At 37.4% G+C, this 23,413-nt stretch overlaps 1 protein-coding gene across 3 annotated transcripts in view; it reads right to left on the reverse strand.

The window, feature by feature from the left end:
- LOC139987329 (uncharacterized) overlaps positions 1-23,413 on the reverse strand; it is a 266,252-nt gene that overhangs the window by 169,583 nt on the left and 73,256 nt on the right. For all 3 annotated transcript variants that reach the window (XM_072003481.1, XM_072003471.1, XM_072003461.1), the window contains exon 4: positions 19,773-21,790. In XM_072003481.1, coding sequence (XP_071859582.1) covers positions 19,773-21,380 — 1,608 coding nt within the window. In that variant the 5' untranslated portion in view covers positions 21,381-21,790. The remainder of the gene's footprint in view (positions 1-19,772; positions 21,791-23,413) is intronic.

The following is a 23,413-nucleotide window of genomic DNA, read 5'->3' on the forward strand; positions in this document are numbered from 1 at the left end:
AAAGATTCGGTTAATATCTCACTCTATTGTTCGTAAAACTATTTAGATCGAAATGGAGAAAAGAACGAAAAGGCTGCGACTGAAGAAATAAACAATCCGTTGTTCGATATACCCCACGTTCCTAGAAACAATAAAAAGTTGTTGCTCTGTAATCAAGACTTTTCCATCGATCAAAATTAACCAAAGAATAATTACTTGTCAAAAATCTATCGTCGTTCTTAACCCACGTTACAATTTCCTTCTTTAACTTTCACTTTCAACCGAAGCAAACAATCGTACAATGATGTACGTATGGAAACTCAGAGAGACACGTTGTATCCGTGAACCTAACTGGATAATAGCAGCGTTAATTAAGAACTCATTCGCGGGGTGCATCGAACGTCTATCAAAGGATGCAACGCCCACCCTAAACGCACACCTACGCACAAATTCGCACATATATACGCACACACAATAGTATGGAGAATGCGAAGCAGACGATACATTACGTAATGTAGCTCGCTACCCGAACCTACCACAATCTAGGGGATGAATCGGACTATCGTAGGAGAGATAGCAGCGTTTCCGGGCCAGATCATCCCGAAAATTGCGTCATTTGGACTTCGTGTAAAATACATAATAAGCTAGGTCAGGCTACGAATTTCTCGACGAGACAGCAATTTCCTTTGTCCCACCGTCAAACGTAGACTCTACTTTGAAGGTATCCATCTGTCCTGGCGAAATGTCAGACGAAATGATCCATTTCAATATTAACAGGGAACAGCTGAACCGAGGGAGTATTATTCTTAGATGAATCGAAACGCCTAACAGGTAACCGTAATAATATTGAGCGATTTAGCGTGTTGTATTGTTGAAGTTTGAAGGAGATAGCCGCCCTTTGATCGTTTATTACGAGTAATTTGTAGTGGCAGTAAATGCAAATTCCATCACGGTAGCTGTGTGCTATAATTTAGATATAATTCCGGCCATAGAAATGTAGGTTGTGTGTATTTTGATTAATATTTACAAAATTCCTTGACTTTAACGGTGCTAATTATTTACTGTGTTTAACATGTCTGGTAATTAATATATTTAATTATTTGATAGAAAAAGACCATCTAATGCGAATCATGTATTTAATTTAAAATGTTAGTTGATAATTGCTTTCGTATGATTTCGTATGTTTGTAATTTTTTTCGTCCTATAATATTGCAATTATTTCGGTTGACATCAAGATAAATGTAATAATGTTGATTTCACATGACTTTAAATTATATAATCTCTTTAGGTAATCGCTTTTTTTCCTGCGTTCAATGGCAGCATGCTAGATATCTACACGCGTTCACGATTACTACAAAAACGTAATCTTGTCACGTCAATGATAATCTTTAAACTGGAAAAATTAATAACATCTTTTATTTTATCATTTCTCATTTATTCCTGATAGCTTACCTCTTACATTATTAGGAGTAGAACTTGATCCTTTTTAAATTATCATAATCGTTTTTGTATTATACATCTTAGACTAAAATTAAGATAATGTGAATATATGTATATATATTCTAGTGTAGATAAATTTAATCTAAACTTTGAACTTACGGAAATGTACATACAGGTGTCTGATAAGTAAGAGAGGGACAAAGATGTTAGCACAGGATAAACGTAATGCTGTGTCTCTATCGTAGAGCCACAGTTCAGATCATAATATCGAATGTGATAGGGCGTCTAATACAAGCAACGCGCCAAATATCGTCTTGCGCTATAGTTCGAGATTCTATATTGCACCTGTCGAGGATAGTACATCTAATACACCAACAATGGTTTAATGTGTACCGAGTTAATAATCAACCACGGAAGCAAATTATAGAATAACCATACTTAAGAAAACTAAAATTATTAATTTTATTATTATTGTATTTCGAGAAATAAACTTCAAAAAATAAAAATTATATACCGACTAAATGATTAAGAATTTGGCATGCATTGTTTAATTTTTATAATAGAATTTAAAATAAAATGCATCGTAAAAGAATTTATATTTCAATGATGGAAAACTTTTTTAGAAATTCGTTATAATTGATAAATGTTTAATATTTACTCGAATTTTAATAGCAACGCGAATTCCTATAAAATAAACTGTCAATAATACACTGACATTTACAAATCCAAAGAGCAGAGGAAAATAAAATTACACACTTGAGACTGAATTTCAAATTAAATTGTCTGCTACACCTATGCACGATTTGTGCCAACCTACGCACGAAAAATCCTGTTGATTTATGACCATCACGGTGCATTTTTTCGCGCTCTCGTAAGAGGATTATCAGAAAGCGGCGAATAAAAAAGGAGAAATGAAAAGCCAAGATAAAACTACCTCCAGTTGAATCGCATTATTACTATAATCCAACGATATTAGTCGTTCACGTAGTTATGCGTTTATCCGATAAATCTCGTTCATCGTCTTTCTAACTTCTAACTAGTTACTTTATACGCTGGTTTAATTTTCGCTTTATAATTATCGCAAACTAATTCACGAGTAATTTTCATGCAGCAATTAATTCATTTCAATGTCTATAACGTGTTCGTAACTACGACAAGTAAAATAATGAATTTATTAATCTGTTATACCGTTTCAAAAGATACCTTTGATAAATAATATAAAAGTCATTATTCGATGCTTTCTTCGCATCAAACATCGGTAATGGAAGTTATCGACAAAAGAAATTATCTTTAATTTTAAATATCAATATTTCACACGTTCCGTGTATCGTTGATAAAATATTTATTTAATGATATTTTCTAACTAATCGCTCAATCTTCATATTTTTCCTGAGCTATCACCAATTGTCACTAATTTTTTAGAACCATCGATCACACTATGGTTAATCTTTTCAACTACATTTAAAAATTTTATGGAAATAAAATCTTATAAAAGAACATCCAACCTGCTATTTCCGAAACTTCGCAGTTGATTTCTACTCGTCAATTACGACAATTTAAGCTCAGTAGCGTCCAAAACGAGCCGGTGTCGAAGCTAACCTCTGCACGTCAGTCAATACTCGTTCCGTAGAGCACATCGACCGTGATCGTGATTAATGGAGGAATCCGCTTGCACCGCACAAAACGAAACGGGATACAGAAGATTGAAATACGTTATCGCGACGATTGCGATCACAATGATTTCAATGTACATAAATTGCAATTTATTTCAACCAATTGTAGTTTATCGGTGCAGCAGACACGCGGCAAAACTTCGAAGCTTGGTACAATCAAAGTTCGTTTCGTTACGCGTGAACATATTCGCGATTGGATTCGACTTTCCGCGGGAAATTTGAAATCGGGGTTAAGCGTTGCGTGGCCTATTTCTCGTTTGTATCTTGTTGTAGATGAACGGGTGTTTTAATTTGTGGAGACCTCGCGAGTGGGCTGTAACGACGTAATATGAGGCAGTAAAATATAACGTCCGATAAGACAGACTGGGTCGGAAGTATTAGCATGGTTATGATTGCTAGAAGATAGGAAGAATAATGGGCGTCCTTTGCAGCTGTGTGAACCATTTCCTCGTGAAAAAAGTGTGATAACATGGTTCTATGTAATTATTAATTATCGCACATTTTATACAATCGTTACCTTTGTGATTGTACTAACAAGTACAGTCCTGGAACTAGTATTAGATATTTTCGCAATATTTATATTTTTATAAAAGTCAATAACAAAATGAAAACTAAATCAAAATAGAGATTTGTTTTACTTATTAAATATTGTAACTGGCGCTTCGCTTACGATATTTCATATGTCTTGGAATATTACGTGCGTCCTGCAAATTTTTTCATTTTTAAATATTCTATTCTCAAAAACCTATCTCATTGCTTGTTTCTCAAAACAAACTATTATATTTAGATTTATAATAGGTTAATAGAAAACATTAGAAGCTTTGAATGGGTACAAAAATTGATTTGATATGTCAATAGTTCATTTATAGATGAGCACATAGTGGAAAAACGGTAGGATAGATATGGAAATGGGAATCCAAAGAAAAAGTTTAGACGCGAAAGTAAGGATTGAAAAGATTTAGAGGGTGGTTTGCTAGAAGTAGGTCATCTTAATATCTTCTGTGGCGCTACAGAAAAAAGCACGAACGTGGAGTAGGTGGTTTCAAGGGATCAGAATGATATGGCAAAAAGTTTTCTCTTTTTTTAAAGGATCAAGGTCAATGACATTTGTTTCCGAATAAAGTCGAAAGTTAACTTTAACACGGGAATAGCGTAAAACACTTCGATACTAGTTAGTATTCCTTTTATTAAATTATTAATACAATTTGAAAGATATTACTCACGAAAAATATCTAATTACATCTTTTAATATCTAAAAACAATAGTCGAATAAATGTGACACCAAGAAAATCCAATAAAACCTGATAGAGGAATCGTTTCCTTTGAAAGATAATGCTATGTGCAAATATTTTTCGCAGCCACTGTAAGCTCAAGTGTATTAGATTTCCATACGCCTAGAAAAATTTGAAATTACGAAAATCGAACGCAAACAGCGATAAGACAACGTTTTATCGAGAAATAAGTTGGAACGATTTAAAATAAATAAATAAATAAGAATACAAAAATAAAAAATGATTATAGCCACTGTGTACATGCGACTTTATCGAAATGAGCGCACGCAGTGAACAGTGATCGATCCACCCACGTTCCATCTCGTTCGTGAAATTAACGCGAACGCGTACACCGACGCGACTAAAGACAGAACGTTCCACGAATTTATAACTGGCCGCGAACAATATCCGCGCCTACATCGAGGATTTCCATTACGGTTAATCCAGCCGTGGCTTCACGCAGTATGTTCAGCACACGTTAAGGGGTGAAGAGAGGTGGGGGGTTTAGGGTGAGACACACAACAGCAAATTGCAGCCGGAATCTAAATCTCACCATGGTACCCACATACTCACCTGAGGAACTGCGTACTTGTACCCGCATTCCCGATACAAATGGATAGACTGACACGGTGATTAAGTGGCACGGCATCTCGTATTCACGTGTACACTCGTGTGGACCGAGAGTGTGCGTGCCACGCACTGTACGTGGCAGGTATAGCGTATGGCGATTAAAGGCTGTTTCACAATGCAGCTTGGGTCAAGAGAATCGAAGTATAGCTGGAGTCAATTACGCCTTCAAAGACGCTTCCCCTACCACCCATCAAATATTTGGTTTGTTTGATGGAGTACTATATCTTGCGTTGAAATATATTATACGCGATTTATGTGGAAGAAAGAAATTAATCTCTACGAATCGTTAGATCTAGTTAATTAAAAAATTCCCAATATCTCATTTGAATCACACTATTCAATTAGTAGATTATAGAATATATATATATAGATTCCATTAGCAAACTGATAGCGGATTAACAATAGATTAGCTATCTGCAAAGGGAATAATGTCTGCGAATGTGTCTGGAAACGTCGAGGAAGTTAAATATTTAATCGATTGTTTCCCAATCTTACGAAAGATTTGTAGCCATTAATGTAATTTATCAAGTTACCCTCTTCTCATCAGAGATTTGTCTTAGAACGTGTGCATGAGAACAGTATTCGTGATGTCTCGGATATCGATCTTTTTCTGTAAGATGTTTCCTGATTGGATGCAACGTCCGACATAGGATGAAACCCTGCGTGAAATGGATTTTTGGGTTTGGAGAAGCCTCTGTTGCTAGGTAAGTAAATTCGTGCAGCTGGTCAGTATGCTCTTTCGATCAATGTTTACTCGAAGAAACTTATGATACATTAGTTCTACATTTTTTTATGGAAATATTTTATACAGAACAATTTTTCTGTCATACGATCAGCTCTTTTTAAGAGTCGTGTCGAAATTGACATGATAAATATTGACATGTATTTCTTTTTTCACTTAAATTGATTTCCGAAACCTTTCACGATGCATTTGAGATATTTCGAATGGAGCAAGCAATCGTCTAAATGGAAAAATTAAATTTTATGAATTTTTAGAATCCCGAATGATTTTTTTCCATTCAAAAAATACAAGAAAAAGATCTCAAATTCCAAGATTTAATTTAGTAACATAAATTATTGCGATTCACAAAGGAATCATGCGCAAGGACGTACCAAAATCTAAATTTTAATGGAATAGCGTATACTTGAGCTAAGAAGCATGAATGATAGCATAAATAACGATAAAACAATAGTTTGGCGATAAATTGGTAGTTTAATAAGTAAATAAATAAATAAGTAGTTGTTAGCTATAAGCAATTAGAATGTGGATCGAAAGTCATCCTATGTTGCAAAGTAAAGCTTAAAAATAAATAGATAAAAAATAATAAATAAAATAAATTATCGCAATTCGATATATTTCGTTGTTAACGAAACACGAAATTTGGCCGCAGCTATGTATCTCGTTAAATCTTCGAAACTTTAAACCGACTCGCTAAATCGAATCAAAAGATCGATTCCCTAAAACTGTTAGTAACTAAACTCGTGGCGCAAATGTTTCCTTTCGTTAATTGGAATCTTGGAAATGAATCGTCCGATAAAGTAGATGCGGTTACCAACTGAACATCTTAATTAAATTGAATTCGCGTCGCGCGACCTGAAAGCTTGCATAAAGGCTTCACGTGTACTGCTCCAGCTAGTTTAAATCGGCCAATAGGGTGCAATAGGGAACGACAGAGGCAAAATTGAAAAGACACACACGATCGATGCCTGTATATTCCAGATGCAATATTTTCTCAATAACAACGTTACATGGACTTGTTATTTTTTATCGAATTTTAGTGTCTTTTTTATCAAATCCTATTTTTCTATCGTTAAAACATTTTTTAGCTTTGCGAAAAATATAAAAGAATCGCTTTTTAAATTGAAAGTATTTTTCTTGATTGCGATCGGAGAGAGATGGAGACAAAAAGCTTGAGCACCATAACCTCAATTAATGATTAACTCAGAATTAATATCATTTAGTCGTAGATCACAATCCACAAAAGCTTAGATCGACTTATGTATTTAATTGTATAATACTCTAATTTGCATTCTGTGTTTTACCCGATAAAGACTGTAAATCGCGTAGATATCACGTAAGATATAAAATACATAATATAACGCAAATGTAATTTGAACTTACTTTCCTACTTATAACGCGATCGTAATACGGGTTGTGCATTAAAGAACCTTCAACTTATGGAAAATGTTTCCAAAATTAATATACGCGTATCACACGAGCACGATCGTAATTAAGATACTACTATTGCGAATTGGCTGCGATCGTAGACCGTCGATTTACATAAATACACTGCGCGAGGCATTATTTTCATCGGGCAAACAAAGCATCTTTCTCCCAACATCCGAGCACGTGCGAGGAATTCTGCAAACATGCGGGCGAGCATAATCCGTGCATTGTTTGCATGTTTTCGCACGATTTCCATTTAGATAAGTGCTTATGATCTGTGCGTTCGATTTTTTACGCAGCAATGTGGGCACCGATTTCCTTGAGGGAAACAAAGAAAAAAATTCAAGGTTATGACGACTTACAGTACAATAAAATCGATGATGATGTTTCTGACGAGAATAATTACTTCTTGCGTATTGGGGGAAAAAAATAGAACGATTGTTTTTAATAGAATATTTTGAGAGATGTAATACAATGCACATGGGAAAAAATGAATTATAGGGGTTCGATCGTTTTGTTATTGGACTTGTTTAATTTGGCTATATGGAAAAAATTAATTTGGTAGTGTCATCTTATCGGATCAAGAAGCAAACTGCATGGAACGTAGGTAATGCAGAAATCTGTGGGTCGGTACTAATGTGAATTACAGGGATCTGCTACACCTGTAGTTGCAAAAAGAAAGTGGATAAGGTTGGCAAGTGTTGGAGAAAGGCCAATAATTCAGAGATTCATAATGTCATTGTCCTTTCAGATGAAACTGTATAATACACCGCAACCTAGTATAATATACAATTCATTGACGTTAGATGCTTAAAACTAAAGTCCATCTACGTTAAAAAGAAACTTGCAAACATTAATTTTCATGGAACGAGCACATCCTTTTTGTCTTCCTTTTCTTGAATAAACATATGATGTATCGTCAATGTAAATATAATGAGATTCGTCAGAGGATGATCACAAAGCAGGTTCTAAGAAAGATCGTACCGAAAAACGAAAAAAGAAAAAGGGAAAATAAAAAGAGACTTTGGGTGGACAGCGCATTAACAACACGCCTAATAAGGTTTTCTCGTCTAACCACAAGTTTCGACCACTCGTGTAAATTTTCGCGGCAAGTTTAAACACGTCTGAACAACTCGTGCCTTCTTTTCTTCCAAACTCGTTTCTTCTTATCCTTTTTTCTGCCGCGATCCTGCTGTCTAACAAGGACGACACTGGTTTTGCGGTTTAACAAGTAGAACTTTGGCCAGTCTCGTTTATCAGATGATTAACGCACTGACCGCAATTTAAAAAAGTCTTAAAAGGATATTTCCCTCGCATGGTTTGCCGACCGAACAACTGCTCACACGAGCGTGTAAATTTCGCTCCTTCTGCACACGAAAGTCCGACTTTCGTTGCAATTAAAAATTTACACATCCGTTTTAAATTAAAACTTTTAATTCTATGCAGTGATACTATTAACATTGTTGCTGTAAATAGGACCTTCGCGTTCATTCTGAACTACCATGGAATTTAATTCATTATCCTCCTTCGATGCTCATCCCTTTACATTTTATACTTACTTTTTGCCTAATTCGTACAGTCGATAATTGTTGCCTAACGAACGTATGCGACACATAATTCATAAAAAGAAGTTCACAGTAAAATCCATATAACATTTAAAGACACACGAAAGTCTATAACATCAATTCAGTATCGCACAAATACAGTACATTTTTTCCATTTTAATTCTTAAAAATTTCCAAGGAATGTTTGTCGCAGTTGTTATTTGCATCGAACAAAATCTTCTTTACCGGTAATTTTCATATCAGGCAATTCTTCGAACGAAATTAATTTCTATAAATGAACAAATATATTTATTTTTGCAATATTCTCGCTGTTCAATTCGATCGCTAGCCGCAGCGAAAAAATTGATAAACCGCAGATCTGTACACATGCCGTGCTATTTGTCAGCTGCAAGAACCATTTTCCAAAAATATCCGCTATCCTGTTGCTGGCAAACAACCTCGCCAATATCCCTGTCGGTATGCAAGTTCACGCTTTACCGCGATTTTCATGCACGAGCTTTCAAACTTTTACACAGTGCCACCACGCTCTCATTATCCTACAGAGGATTTTATGTTTCGTAAACTTGAGGCATCTTAACGAAAATCTTAAACAGTTTCGTGTTATAATCGCGAGGAGAAAACTTTTAAACGCGACATTCTTTAATATCGATCAAACTTTCTAGACGCGTTTAATACTTCAATATTCATTAGAGAATATTTTTCATTGCAGATTACATACTTCTTTTTATTATTATTATTATTATTATTTGAAATTACAACGACAAAATTCGTTTTATTCCTACGAGATTTTTATGCTATACTAACAGCGTTTCTGCGAAAAAGGCCAATCGACGAAATGCTACTGGGAACAATTACTATGATCGAGACATACCGAACGTGTTAATGATATAAAAGGTAATAGATTCGCATATATAATTTCTTGCTTAATGAAGTGTATAAAGCTGATATTTGCGGTTTGTTCGCGAAACGAAGCGAAATGTGCGTTCCAGCACGTTATTTACTTGTAGCGGAACATTACCACGTGCTCGAGATCCGGTTTGAGCAAAATTGAATTCATGGTTAAGCACCATCTGTCTGGCCGGGGAAAAAAATTTACGATCCGTGCGATCGAAATTTATGCCTCGCCTTAGAAGAGAGCAACTTCTTTCTCTACTCGTGGAAAATATCGTCGCATCGTACTATATTACACTAATACTATAATATTTCACGTATATCATACCTTGTAATATCATTTGCACAAAATTTGAAGAATTTAGGAAAATATATACATCGTAAGATCCAGGCAAATTCTATCTTTTCAATATAATTATTTAAATCTGTTACTCTTTGGTAAAATGTAATTCGTAATTTATATGTAATATATTAATTATAATATTCTCAGACGTTAGCGATATAACGTGCTCTAAATCTACTCGATTTCTACGAAAGATAACGTAGCAAAGCCTATGCTCTATAGCCTTTTGAATTCTAAACAAACAGAACGAACAGAAACGTAAGAAACTACGAGACGACTCAAATTTCGATTGTTTAAAACGAAACAATGAAAGGGCCCGGAGTAAATAGAAAATAATAATGAAAAGCGGAACGCACAAAGACGACTTTCGAATCACGAGCCTTTCAGATGGAAAACCATGGTGTACGCGGTGCAAAAGCATAGAATGGACAGCGATGGCTTTAAATGGTCCGTATTTCAATAATGATAAATCACCCTGGTTCGACGCAACGACAGACATGGCCGGTTTGAAGATCTCACCGTGAGATATCGCCGTCAGGGGTCTATCTTGTGCCTTCTATCTTATACGGTCCTGTCTCCTTTGGTCTGCCCTACAGGACGTTTCAAAATCCATCGGGAGTCTTAACCGTGAAGGAATCCCTTTCAGAGGCGCTCTCGAAAACACGTTTCCTTCGATCTGGAAGATTATACCTTCTATACCTTCCAATCGTCCTGTTTAACATCTCTTGACACGACCATGCTTTCCTTTCTTCCTTTTTGGAATATGTATCGTGCGAGCAATTCGTACGAGTCACATTATTGGGCACATAATTTAGGATGAAGCTTTTGAGGTCGCGTAATTTTAAGATTGCGCGCTCGCGTTCACTCGATACAGGCAGATTTTTCATATTACAATTTTGCTATTTGAGATTGTTAGATTCAAATGTGTAACAGTCGCGTGTGAAAGGTGAAACTTCTTCTAATACACGGTCTTACTATTGTACATAGTATTCAAGGTGGATGCAGCAATAATTCAAGCGTGACTGATGAATATAGGTACTTTTATTTGAATATCAATGCCTCAATTTAACAGTCGGTTAGATGTTTTATGATAGTTTTTGCAATGAATTTGATTAATACCTGCGTGGAGGGGATTTATACGGATGATGATAAAACCGAATATTATTTGTACGAGTGGGATAGGTTGAATATGCGATGTAATACTTTCTTGATTGATAAATGAAGATGGAGCAAAGTATCGCATTGCTGATTAATTTCTACCTATTTTCATTATTTCAGTCATTTATCTAACGTTACGAAATTTTTTAATATAAAGTTTCATAGTCGGTTTCTTCGTTTTTAATAATATAGGATGGCGTAACTATTTTTTACCATTGTTACATCAACGATTTATAAAAGAAGACAACGTCTATCTACTCGATGCAGCAACCAACATTCATAAGAGAATCTCAATTCATCAGAGGATACGCAATGAGACAAAAGCTATCAATCGCATCACAATAGAGCATCGCCGAAGAAAAAAGATCTTTGTCGTTTACGGTAAATTCCAACATCCATAATTCAAAACAGAACGCTAAGAAAGAAGGAGACGCGTGTCATCATATCAGATCCATCGTCGTATCCGTATCAGAGATCGAAACATTTTCACGTTGATTCAACGTTATGCCGTCTAACTTGTCTCGACTCGATCAGAAAAACCTTAATAAAATGAATGATATTCATGGGAGAATTTAAATAAAATTATAGCACATGTATAAATTACAACAAAACGCTAATAGAAAAAGATACATATTTATCATCTATATCGAAACTCGAGACGAGAATATTTTCACTTCTACGTTGATCCAATGTCGCGTCACTTAATATTCTTTCTTTGCATCGAAAACATCTCGATAAGATAGATGACGATTGCTACGGTAAAATTCCACTATCGTTTAACAAAATTAAATGTCACTAAAATTACGATACATTTATAACAAATAAGAAAGTATTGACGAGAAGAATTTTATACGATCCACGCGTCAAAAGTCGTATCAAACGTCAACTCGAAAACCGGATCGATATTTCAATCTTTCGATCTGCGGCTAAACCAACAGAACGCCTATATGGGCGTTCTTTAAAAGAATCCTTTTTATTTATCGCCCATAAGTCTCTTATTGCACGCGCGCCTAAGAATTGCCCCTAATAATTTCCCAGGAACATCCAACTGCATACCAACGTGTCCATATTCCCATGCAACGTTACGTGCTCCTGCAACACGAGGAAGAAGAAATCGCCACGAGATAACTCCTACATGAAGATATTATGCTTTGATATATGTACGCTCGAACGAGTAAGGAATTGTTTAGCGACGAAACTAGGAATATACAAGAATATACGAGATCGTTTGAGAAGGCGTATTGCTCGCGCGATGCCCGAACACGATGTTCCCTTTCGTGTAAATTCGTAGAAATTTTTCCCAGGGACAACGGAACGTCAACGGAATGCGTTATCGCTATAAGACGCGTGACGATCCCGATTATGCGCGTGTATCTCAACGACGAATGGAATTTCGGTGGGCAGGCAAGAACTGTTTACCGAACGACGCGTGGTTCGATGCTGAATCGATTTCGACGCGACGATGATGCGTGATTGGTTTCAGCGATGAGAATCTGCTGGAGAATCGTTTCTACCGTTAGGCGGGTGAGAAGGAAGCAATGATGTTTGGCGAAGTAATTTGATGAGATTGAGAGTTAGGTAGAGGTTTTTTTTTTTTTTTTTTAGATTTCTCAGAGATAAACCTATATTTACTTTAGGACTCTATTTTAGCAGATGTTGGTACGAGTTCGATAAACGGAAAATTTAATAAATTCTAACGGAAAAGTTAATTTGTAAAGAAGCTGCAGATAACTTCGAAAACTTTGGATCGAGAGGACCGATACAGAAGAAGTTTGCAATGAGCTTGAAAATGTCTTCGGATTATATTACGTAATAAAAAATTTAGTTGGCCAACTGATTTTAAGTTACATAATTCACTTTATGTATAATAATATTTAATACTTAAGTTGGAAATCGCATGACGCGATAGAGGGCCAAGCAGATTAAAATAACGTCCTTTCTCCGCTCTTTCAACTTCAATCCCGCGAATGTTTTCGATACGCGACTGCCGCATACCTGAACGCGTTTCTGCACTCGCGAACGTCTCTTCGAGTTCGGTTGTCGCGAGCTTTTGCACGTCATCGTGACTCAGCCAAGCGGGATCGTCAAACGTGGTGCTTCAAACGTATCGTCGTCGACCCATCCAAATAAAAGGTTTTCTTTTCAGTTGTTCGCGCGAGGGCATCGACTCGGACAGCCTGAATTTCCGTTTATTTTCTTTTACTTATTATTGCTCTTCCTTCTCATTTCATTTTTCCCTGCTTCTCCGTCTTAGATTATCGCTCCGTTCTTTTTACTTTCTTCGATTTTCTCCTTTTTTTCAACCTTAGTTGATCCTGTTCACGCGGCCAACTTAAAAATAACGCGGTGCATAAAAATATACCAACCGAGGGAGAACGATCGTTTGGTAAAAGAGAAGTCGGCGATAATACGACGCAGATGGGGATGTTTTTCGAGTGAAATGCGCGAGATTTTGCTGGAAGAGGATAAAGAGTACTTTATAAAAAGAAATATATATAAATGATATATCAAGAGCAACGTAAGATTTATATACGTGGAATAAAGTCCCCTGTTTGTAGAAGCTACGAGCTTCCCAGTGACCTACTAAAACCCAACTCTATGTAATTTGGTAGATCCAGTTACGTCCATGTTCCCTCGTATCAAATTCAAGTTCGCTTCAATCTAATTCGATCTAAACTAGTGTACAACTGGCTTGCATCATTTTCCAAATCTTCCTTTCCCTCGTTTCTCGCTAATTTCCCAGAAATTTATTTACCTCGAAAAAATAGCACCAGAATCCACAAATTCCTTCGGATTTCTATCCTCTTGAATTTATCGTATAATATCAAAAATAAGAAAGAATAAAAATTGTCTACTTACAGCACTTGTAGAATGAGCAGACAAAATCGCAAGTTGTCCTTTAGGTTTCACGATCGACCACGATTCACGGCGGAATTCCTTGGAATCTCGAAGGGAGAGAAAATCAAGGACACGACGCGATTGACGGTAATTCGCAGGCGTACGTATCCCGAATCCGTGCAGCGTGTACACGCGTGCAACTTGAAATCACGCGAATTTAACGCCACATTCTCGCCGGGAAGGAAAAATTGAAGAAACGCCAGTAATTCAACGTGGAGGACGCTGAATTATTGTAGTAGCATTGGTCTACGCCTTTCGTCGGCTGCAAGTGGCTTGGTCTCCACCGGATGTGTAGGTTACGCGTCCCTGACCTAGGCTGTCTTCATATTATACAGAGGAAAAATAGCGAAGAAAAAATAAGAGAGAACGAAGGAAAAAGGAAGAGCGACGGGGTAAACGAGTGCAGAAGAGGAACGAAGGGCGTTCGTGGTTACGCATGGCCGCTGAAATCGTCACGAACAAAGAGCACGGACAAAAGTAAAGAACAAAAGAGTCCGGAAAAATGATATTTATTAGAGATTTCCTTTTCTAGATTTCGAAGATATATGCCGGATTGTTGCGTGCAAACAGCAAGGAACTCTCGAATATTGTTAACCTCAGGATTTGTGCGTAACTGAATTTTTATTTTCTTTTTGAAGAAGGACGAAGTCCACTGTAGATTTTTACTATTGGATCCAGGTAATTGAAGATTGTCGATGAATATTTGCAATATTTTTGTGATTATATTTTTAAAAAGTTTTCTTTTTTAGGAGTTTGCGTATAACTAGTCGAATTATAGTTTATTGATGTATACATATTGAATGAATGTATTGGGTTGTCCGAAAAGTTTTTTTCGTTCTATAAGGAAATACCAAACGCACAATGTTTTTTGTTTTATATTAGTTTTTTGAATTATGCACGAATATAATGATAGAAATATAACGAAATGGATCATACCTAATTCAATAAAATAATATAAAACAGAAATTGGTGTTCGTCTAATATCACCTTATAAAACGAAAAAAACTTTTCGGACAACCTAATAGATAAATCAATCGTTTTTATCGATCCGGAACGCGTATTTTAAACACCAACGCTGGTTCTAACGATGAAATACGATCGATCAGAAAATGTATAAGCGACATTAGACATGTTGCTTACCCTTAGTCTCACTTGGAGAGAAACTCAATTTCTAGTTGCAGAAGGACAATCATAAACGCCCTTCGCATAGAAGAATGCCCGTCCGAAGAGAACTATACGGCTACTTTATCTCAACAGATAACACAAACCAATCTCTACTCGGCACTTTGTCAAACTACTTATCAAATTCTCTAAACAGATACTAAATCTTTCCGCTAGTGTCTCCTTCCGCCTCTAAACAACGTCTTTCTCTAGCACTGTAATAATCGATCTTCGTGGTAAATCTACCTCAGTGCCAAAAAAATATTGCGTGGGACGTTCTGAATCGCGTTGCAAACATAGTTCGCTAGATTGTCGGAAACGTACGCGCGTTGCACGTATCTACTATCGTCGAATTTACGTAGCCGTAAAGTCTCGCCAGGTAAATTCGCGCCAGAGTTTGATGCACCGATGCAAAAATTGCTCCGCCGCACGGCTACGTGATGAAAATCCGCAATAAAGCTTAGAAAACACACTTGAAGAGGAAAGAGAGAGAGAGAGAAAGAGAGAGAAATAGGAACGAGCACGGTTACAGGAGAGTCAGCAGCCGCTAGGATGCGGCAGTGTTTTAAAATCGAACGGAAATCCAGTCGAGCCGCGTCCACCGCCATTGCAGCGGTTGCTAATAATAGAGTAGATACTGGAAGGATAGAAATACGACTTCCTCCGTCACTCTGTACCCTGCTGCGTCCCAAGAATAACGGACTCTCGTTCGATACGAGACTAGCGAAAATAAGGGGTCAGGGGCGGCAACCTAATTCAAACACTCGATACAGCCAAGAAGAGAAGCCACGCGATCGCACGTGATACAGATCTGACTTTCTTTTTAAGGTAGATTGACTTCGTTCAACGTGCAAATGAATTTTTTTTTACCAGAGATTTTGCTGGGTTTCTCTTCTTTTTTTTTTTTTTTTTGTACTTTAACTGTACCAGTTGGATCATTTTTCAGATTTTTTAGGGAGAATAAATTGGAACGGCTAACGATGTCGAGGGGGTTTACTGGTTAAAGGGCACTTCAGATGGTATTCGTGCAATTTCGTTGACATTTTTTTGGGCAGGAAGTGGCGAAATGTTTTTATTTCACTGCAGCAACTAAATCGGAATGGTGGAAGTTAATGAAGATTTTTCTTGATCGTTGCTTTTTGGCTATATCACGTGGGTCAGTTTAGCTGAAATTTCGAAGCTGAAATGGACGATTTATTTTTTTATGGGTCTCGTAGAAACCATACCGATCAACTCCATAAATTGAAATGCAGAGAAAGATGACAGCTACAAACGTTATTTTCTATAATTTAGTTGAAATTTACGGTCAATTATGACAACTGTGCGCGACAAATAAATTTATGAAAGCCCCCCGTTTTTTGAAGATTTTGAATGCTAATTACGTACCTAGTTCGTAAATTATACTACATATAAAAATTTGTTCATTCTTGATTCTTAGAAAAAAATTCTAAAGGGTTTAAATAATTAAAAAAAATTGATTTATAATTCGTTGTTATTGTGTGTTTAATATTTTTTTTACAGCTTCTATCTGTAATATGATTTATAAAGGAAAATGTACTTGTTTACACTTTCGCAGAAAACTCATCTATTGAATCACGATGATAATATTATTCGAGTGACTGTGAAAGCGTATCCTAAACGCAAGGGATCACCTTAAAAGGCTCGATATCAAAGATACCTAGCTAACTAGTTGAGATTCCATGCTCCATGCGTAAACTGAAACAGTCCACTTTCACACAATAGAGAGAAAACATTCTCTAGATTGAGTAACTTCCAAACTTGAAGCAATACTAAACCTCCATTCAGTTTGTAGTTAAACTCAAATTAACAGCTTCCAGCCATTTTCAATAATAATCGCGAATCTTTGAAACCGCGCGTGATCTAGAATTTATTTCGCGTTTCTTTTCTAACACGTCTCATTAGCTGGATGAGATATTATTTAATTAATCGTAAGTTTGAAATTCAAATGGAAATAGATTACATTAGAATATCGAATTCCCAGAAAAACAACAGTCGTGCCAAATTCATGGTACTTTAATCTTCTCTCGCATTTATTCAACCCGATCAACTTCAGCAAAGATATTTAATTCTCTGTTTTATTTATTTTACTTGATCGATTCGGCACAGATGTTCAATTTTCTCTTGCATTTATTTCACTAGATTAATTCAACAAATCAATTAAAACTCATATTTCTACGTTCATTGGTCGCTATAATTGTTTTAAACTTTTATTTACTTGATATACGTGACCCAATTATTTCTTGTTACAGTAATTATTGAAAGGGTTACATATTTCGTCGTCCCACGCGGCGTCGTACCAATTCGATTTGTAACTGTGCTTTCTGCTGCCTCTAAATTGAGTTACAGAACATTAGCGGTGGATCGACCCTGCCACCAGACAGCACGTGTCCCTTATCTCGTCCAATAAGTGAACCGACGCGACGATATCAGTCGACCCAGGAAGCGTGTGAACTCGTAAAATCAGTGATCCTAAACTCCATATCACGTATCATCGATGCTCGGCCGTTAAATCGCGTACAGTTCCCGTTCGCGCTGTTCATAATTGAAAACACGAAATATTAAGGACTTCAATACCGTGGAGTCTGAGGTTCGATAATTAAGCAGCAAGAGTCTAGACAGGTGGTGTTTTATTAACGATGTGATTATGAAGGGAATACGAATTTAAGGCCATCATAAGAGAGATAAAAAATAGATCAAAGGATAAGTTTAAGACAGAGAAATAATAGTTTTCAAGGAAGAGCGTAATAATTTATGAGAAGAACGATTTATACGAAGAGAAATGTTTGAAGTACAGAAGAATAAGGAAATGATAATTTCAAAATAGAAGAATAAAAAGATGATAATCCAAAGATGGAAAAAATGATAGTTTAGAAGCAAAATATGCGGCATAATAATTTAAGATTATTATTTAATATTTTTACGCGAAAATGAAATTTTTGATAAATTAATGTATCAGAAATAGTAGTATAGAATAAAAATCAAAATGATCTGAGTTCATCAACGAAACTAAATTTTCCTACTGCTTTTACATTCTTTTTATATTAAAAAGCTTGAGTCGAAGATACGTTGAACGATATGTTTGAATAATACTATCGCAATAGATATGTAATTCCTAGAAAGTAACCATACGTTAAATTTATGAATAATAAACGTTGCCATACGTAGTTAAATGTAAGTGATTGGAATTTGCAGAATTTAACGTAGATATAAAAAGAAGATGTGTCTCGTTTTAGCTTTATCGATCCATTTCAGAAACATTTTTACAGATATTCTTCGGCCATAAGTTGAAAAGCCTGGGTTAAATCGATATCTAGATGCGCCTACTATTGGAATATTCACGATTACGCTATTGAATATTTCAATACATTTTTGCATTGCTATACTTAGTGAATATGAATTTTTTGTCAATGTTTATAACTGTTACTTTTAGAGTGAAAATTTTAAAAGAATCATGCTACTGCTCTTAAAGTATAAATTTTAGTAGAAATGTAAACAAAGTGGTGGAGACAGGAATATGTTTCGAACTGAAAAGTAAATAATTCAGAGGAATTCTTTGATCAAAATCAATAAATCTAATCTAGGTGCTAAGAGAGAAACGAATAAACGATAAAAGCATGAAAACTTGATGAATGAAGTAAATTCTAGCGTTATTTTAGTTTTAAATATAAATATATTAATTTTAGATACAAATATTTGTTCGTTTTCTACATTTTCTAATTCAGTTGCAACGATATCCACGAACGATAACAATCAACTTAATGAAATTTCAAAGCAGCAACGAAATCGATAAACCATGATATCAATTATGTAAATGCAACGCGGCGATCGAAACATAGGAAAGTGAGGTTCGTTGGCCGACGAAAAATTGAAAAGCAAAAGCACGCGTCGCTTGATTTATCGATTCTACATTCCTAGCTGACTGAAAATATTTCCTCGGAGAAATTTCCTCTCAGAGTATCTATGTCGACTTATGCTATCGGTTGCGTTTCAATATTTTCACTCTCATGGATTTCGTATCAACCAGCATCTTTGATACAAACTCTTTTATGAAATAACAACGAGCTATGTATATAGTTTTACTTCTAAAAACCCGTTATTTTAACAATGTAACAATACGATAGCAATAATTAGCAAATTCTGGGCCACCGTATATTGCCATAAAATAAAACAAATACGTATACATAATACATAACTCACGATATTCAATTCCTATTTTATCTCAGACCATTAAACTTTTTGCTTCAACTTTCAAACAAGGTATCTCCGAATTATAGAACTCCCAGATCAAAAATAAACAGATCATCGGACTTTTGAAACTTCGATTCCCATAGCGAACACGCGTATGATCATTCTAATTTCCATGGAGAATCAAGTAATCCTCGATTCCAATTCCCAGAAAAGTAACCTCTCGATATCGAAGTACCTTTTAATAATACCAGAAGAACACGCGAGAATAATACATGAAAATACGAAGAAAACACGTTGAAACGTATGGAGACAAAGAGCGGAGGACACGATATCGCGCGTTATTCCGATCAAGTGAAACGCGGTCGCTCCTCTCCCCTGAGGACTTACCTCTTCTACGAAAGATCTCTGCTGCATATTGGTCCAGCACATTTTGCACTGGCATACGTCCTTCTCTTTGAAATTCTCAGCCCTTTCTCTGTCTCGGCTGGCGGTAACCTGAGGTGGCGGGGGCGGCACAGGCGGCGGGAGCGGACTAGTCGCGACCTCCAGGCTATCCGAGCTAGAGTTATGACGTCGCGGTGGTGTGATGTTCGTCACGTTCCCTTGCGAGACCTGCTGTTTCACGTCGGCCGATCTTCCCGCCGAGTGATCGTTACCATTGCCAGACGACTTTGAGTGTGACGGTGACAGGTAAACGTTCAGCATGCACTTGCTGTTATTCTGCTGCGGCTGAGGCCGTAAGAAATCATCCAGAAGATAAAAGCTCTGCGCCCGGTTGGATCTTGTAGTAGACGTAGTTGCACGCGAATCGTTGCCAATAGACTGCTGTTCCGCTTTACAGATACTCTCGCGATTCGTTCGACCTCGACACTCATCGTCGAATTGATGTCTAACGGTCACGTGTCTGTCGTCCACGTCTCTATCCGCGCAATCCGCGGTTTCTTGATACAACCTACGGCTAACCTTCGACCTTCCAGCCTGACCGAATTCTCCGTTCTCTCTGTAGATGTCTCGGCTCACACGGGACACACGGGCCGAGTAGGACGTGGGCTGCTGGTAACGCGTCGACTTGCAATTCGACCCACGTAAATCCTCCCGGAAGTGCTCGCCCTCGATCATCGAGACGCTCATGTTATGCGACAGCGAATGTTGAACAGCGTGTGAACTGGTGCCAGTCGGAGCCCTTAACAGGGCACCGAGAGACCGCCACTTCCTGTCCTGCTGTCCCGTCGAATTCGACGAGACGGACGATCTCGTCCATTTCCTCTCGTTCCCTGGCGATGTTAGAGCGTTGTTGTTGCCTACCGACCACTTTCGGTCGTTCGTAGGCGAAGTCACCACCGATGGCCACTTTCGTTCGTTCGACGGAGACGCCATCGAGGTGCTCGACCACTTTCGCTCGGACGAGGTCAACACAGCGCCGGTGGCGGAGGTCAACGAGCGATCCGTAGATGAGCTGTTCAGTTGATCCTCGCGTTGCCTGGCCTTCCACCAAGATGACGTTGAAGTGAAAAGTATCAGTGCTCCTCGCAGTGGGTTCGGATTCTTCGAGGCTCCTTTTGGTGAATATTCTCTATCCTTGATCTTCAAAGAACAATCTTTGTAATTGGTGTCGCATTCGCGATCGCTAAACGCTGACGCGTCTCGATCCCAAAGAGCGTTTTTCTGAGCGGCCAATTCCTCCTCATAGTGTAACGTAGCGTTAGTGCTACGTAGACGTGGTCGAATTTTCACGAAACCGTAATCGTTGCTGTCTTGAACGGCCTCTAATGCCTCGATGCGATGTTGAACGGTTCCGGTCGACTGCTGCAACAGAGAAGTCTGACCGGACGAGTATTGGTGATGGCTGTTGCTCAGCTGCAAGCTCGGTTGCTGTAAAAGCGTCGAGGTCCTCGCCCTGTGTCCCTCGCTGGCGGTACCGCGTTGCAAACAAGAGAAACTCGCCGAGTGTCGCAGGCTCGAGGGTGGATTTCCCGGTTGACTCACTCCCAACATCTTGCCTCTCTTTGATATTCAGTCTTTTTGATCTCGAGTAGCGAAGAAAGAGAATTTTGTATCGAACACAAACGATATTCCTTTCTGTTTCCCCCTTTCGTTTTTATGTTTCTTTGTTTCTCCTCTGTTTCGTTCCTTTCTGTCAAATTGGACGGAAGTCGGGACGAAACGACACCTTTTTAACTGAGTATTATTATTCTGGCAGTGATTCTTGCTCTCGATATCCCGGTTTTCTCTGATAACGCGTGAACAATCGACTGGCCTGCAAACGACTTCTTGTTTCGTGTACCTTGTTCGTTCGTGTACATCCTCTCGATAAGGTTCTCGTGAACTGGCAGCCGCCAGACGGCTACGTCATCCTCGTCGCTCTCGGTGCCTTTCGTACCGTACAACGACGGTTCGTACGAAATCTGAAACAGAAAGTAGGAACAGGATAGGGGCTAGCAACTCAAAAGAAAAAAAACGGCTACAACAAATCGAAGCGTCGTGAAGCAACGGTTGTGAAAAATGAAATGACGAGGAGGATGAGTCGGAGGAAGGGTGAACGAGATTCTAGAGAACGATGGAAAGACGGGGTGGTGTGGGACGTTCTCTTCCGTTGTGAAATACATGAATGGTATACGGTACGGATAGCCTGCTCGCGTGGCTTCGAAACAGCCAAAGGAAAGAAAAGGAAGAGAGTGAGAAGCAACGACTGTATGAAAAAGAACGGAGAGAGGGACACGAGGCGATTTGATGGAGATCGGCGAAGGATGAAGGTCGTTCTGTGGCCGATGCCTAAGGCCAGGCATCGAGATGTCTACCGATGTGCCCTTCGAAAATTTAATTTTCCTTCGGAGAAAGAACGAACGTGAATTATTAACGTTCATGCAGACTACAATTCTTTTGTACTTTTGGAGCGAGCAATTTTTTATTATAATTTCTAAAGTTCGGAAATCTTTTAAATTTCAATTCAGAAATTGTAAAAATTTGAAAGCTCGAACTTTGAAATTTAAATTTTCTTATTTGGAAGGAATTGCAAATTGGTAGACATCCATAACTTAAAGTACGCGCGATGAATCGTCGATGACAGATATGAGCGAAGTATGCACGTCGTAAAGTATACGTTTACAGCGACATGCTCATCAACTAAAAGACCGATGCAGCTGCGTTAAAAAGAAGCACTGGAGATACAAGAAAATAACGTAACAAATTCGTGAATAATCATAGGGTAACGGGAACTGACTCAACAAGAAAAATAAAATTCAGGGGCGTCTACGGTGGTTGGTGAATTGGTTTGTAACATTAATCTATACATATAATCGTTTCCTACTTAACCAAGTCTGGACCATAATTAACGTAATTAGCATTAGCTTCAGGATCATGTCTGGTAACCGCTTAAAGGTCCGATATATAATTTAACTCATTGACTCACGTTTTCGTTCATTAGCTATGTATTCAACCAGACTAAAATATTCATTTTTGAAATCTTATTATTCTATAACGAATAAAAATTATTAAAATAATAAGTGTAAGTTACAATTTATCTTACATTCGATAGCTTTTAATTTAGTTTTAATATTTGTAACAGCAACACACGTGTTTTCGTTGCATGCGGTTTATAATTTTTCATAATTTAGTACGAGTGAACGTCGTAAGGCAAGCAGTTAACGATACAACGAATTATGTTATCGTCTAGCGAGCGTTTATTTAAAAAACAAAAAAGACGATCGACATAATTTTTTAAAGTTTCAAACATTTTAGTTTAACCCCACTACAAGGAGAAACGTGGTTCCGTATACAGGTGCATCTGGAGTGCTAATTAAAAATTATTCTCGATTCTAAGCGAGTCTATGTCACGATACAACACCTACGAGGGACAATTCGACTCGATAACTTGGCAGTAACATACCAATTATCGATCGTGTGGACAAAACTTTGAAATACACGAATAGGACGTTAAAACGCGATGGATTCTATTAAACACGATAAAAATGAAATAATACGAAAGTACCTTCGTGAAATATAGTATCCCATAATATCCTTCGAAGGAA

This window comes from Bombus fervidus, chromosome 1 (genome assembly GCF_041682495.2).
Source record: "Bombus fervidus isolate BK054 chromosome 1, iyBomFerv1, whole genome shotgun sequence".
Taxonomy (NCBI): Eukaryota; Metazoa; Arthropoda; class Insecta; order Hymenoptera; family Apidae; genus Bombus; species Bombus fervidus.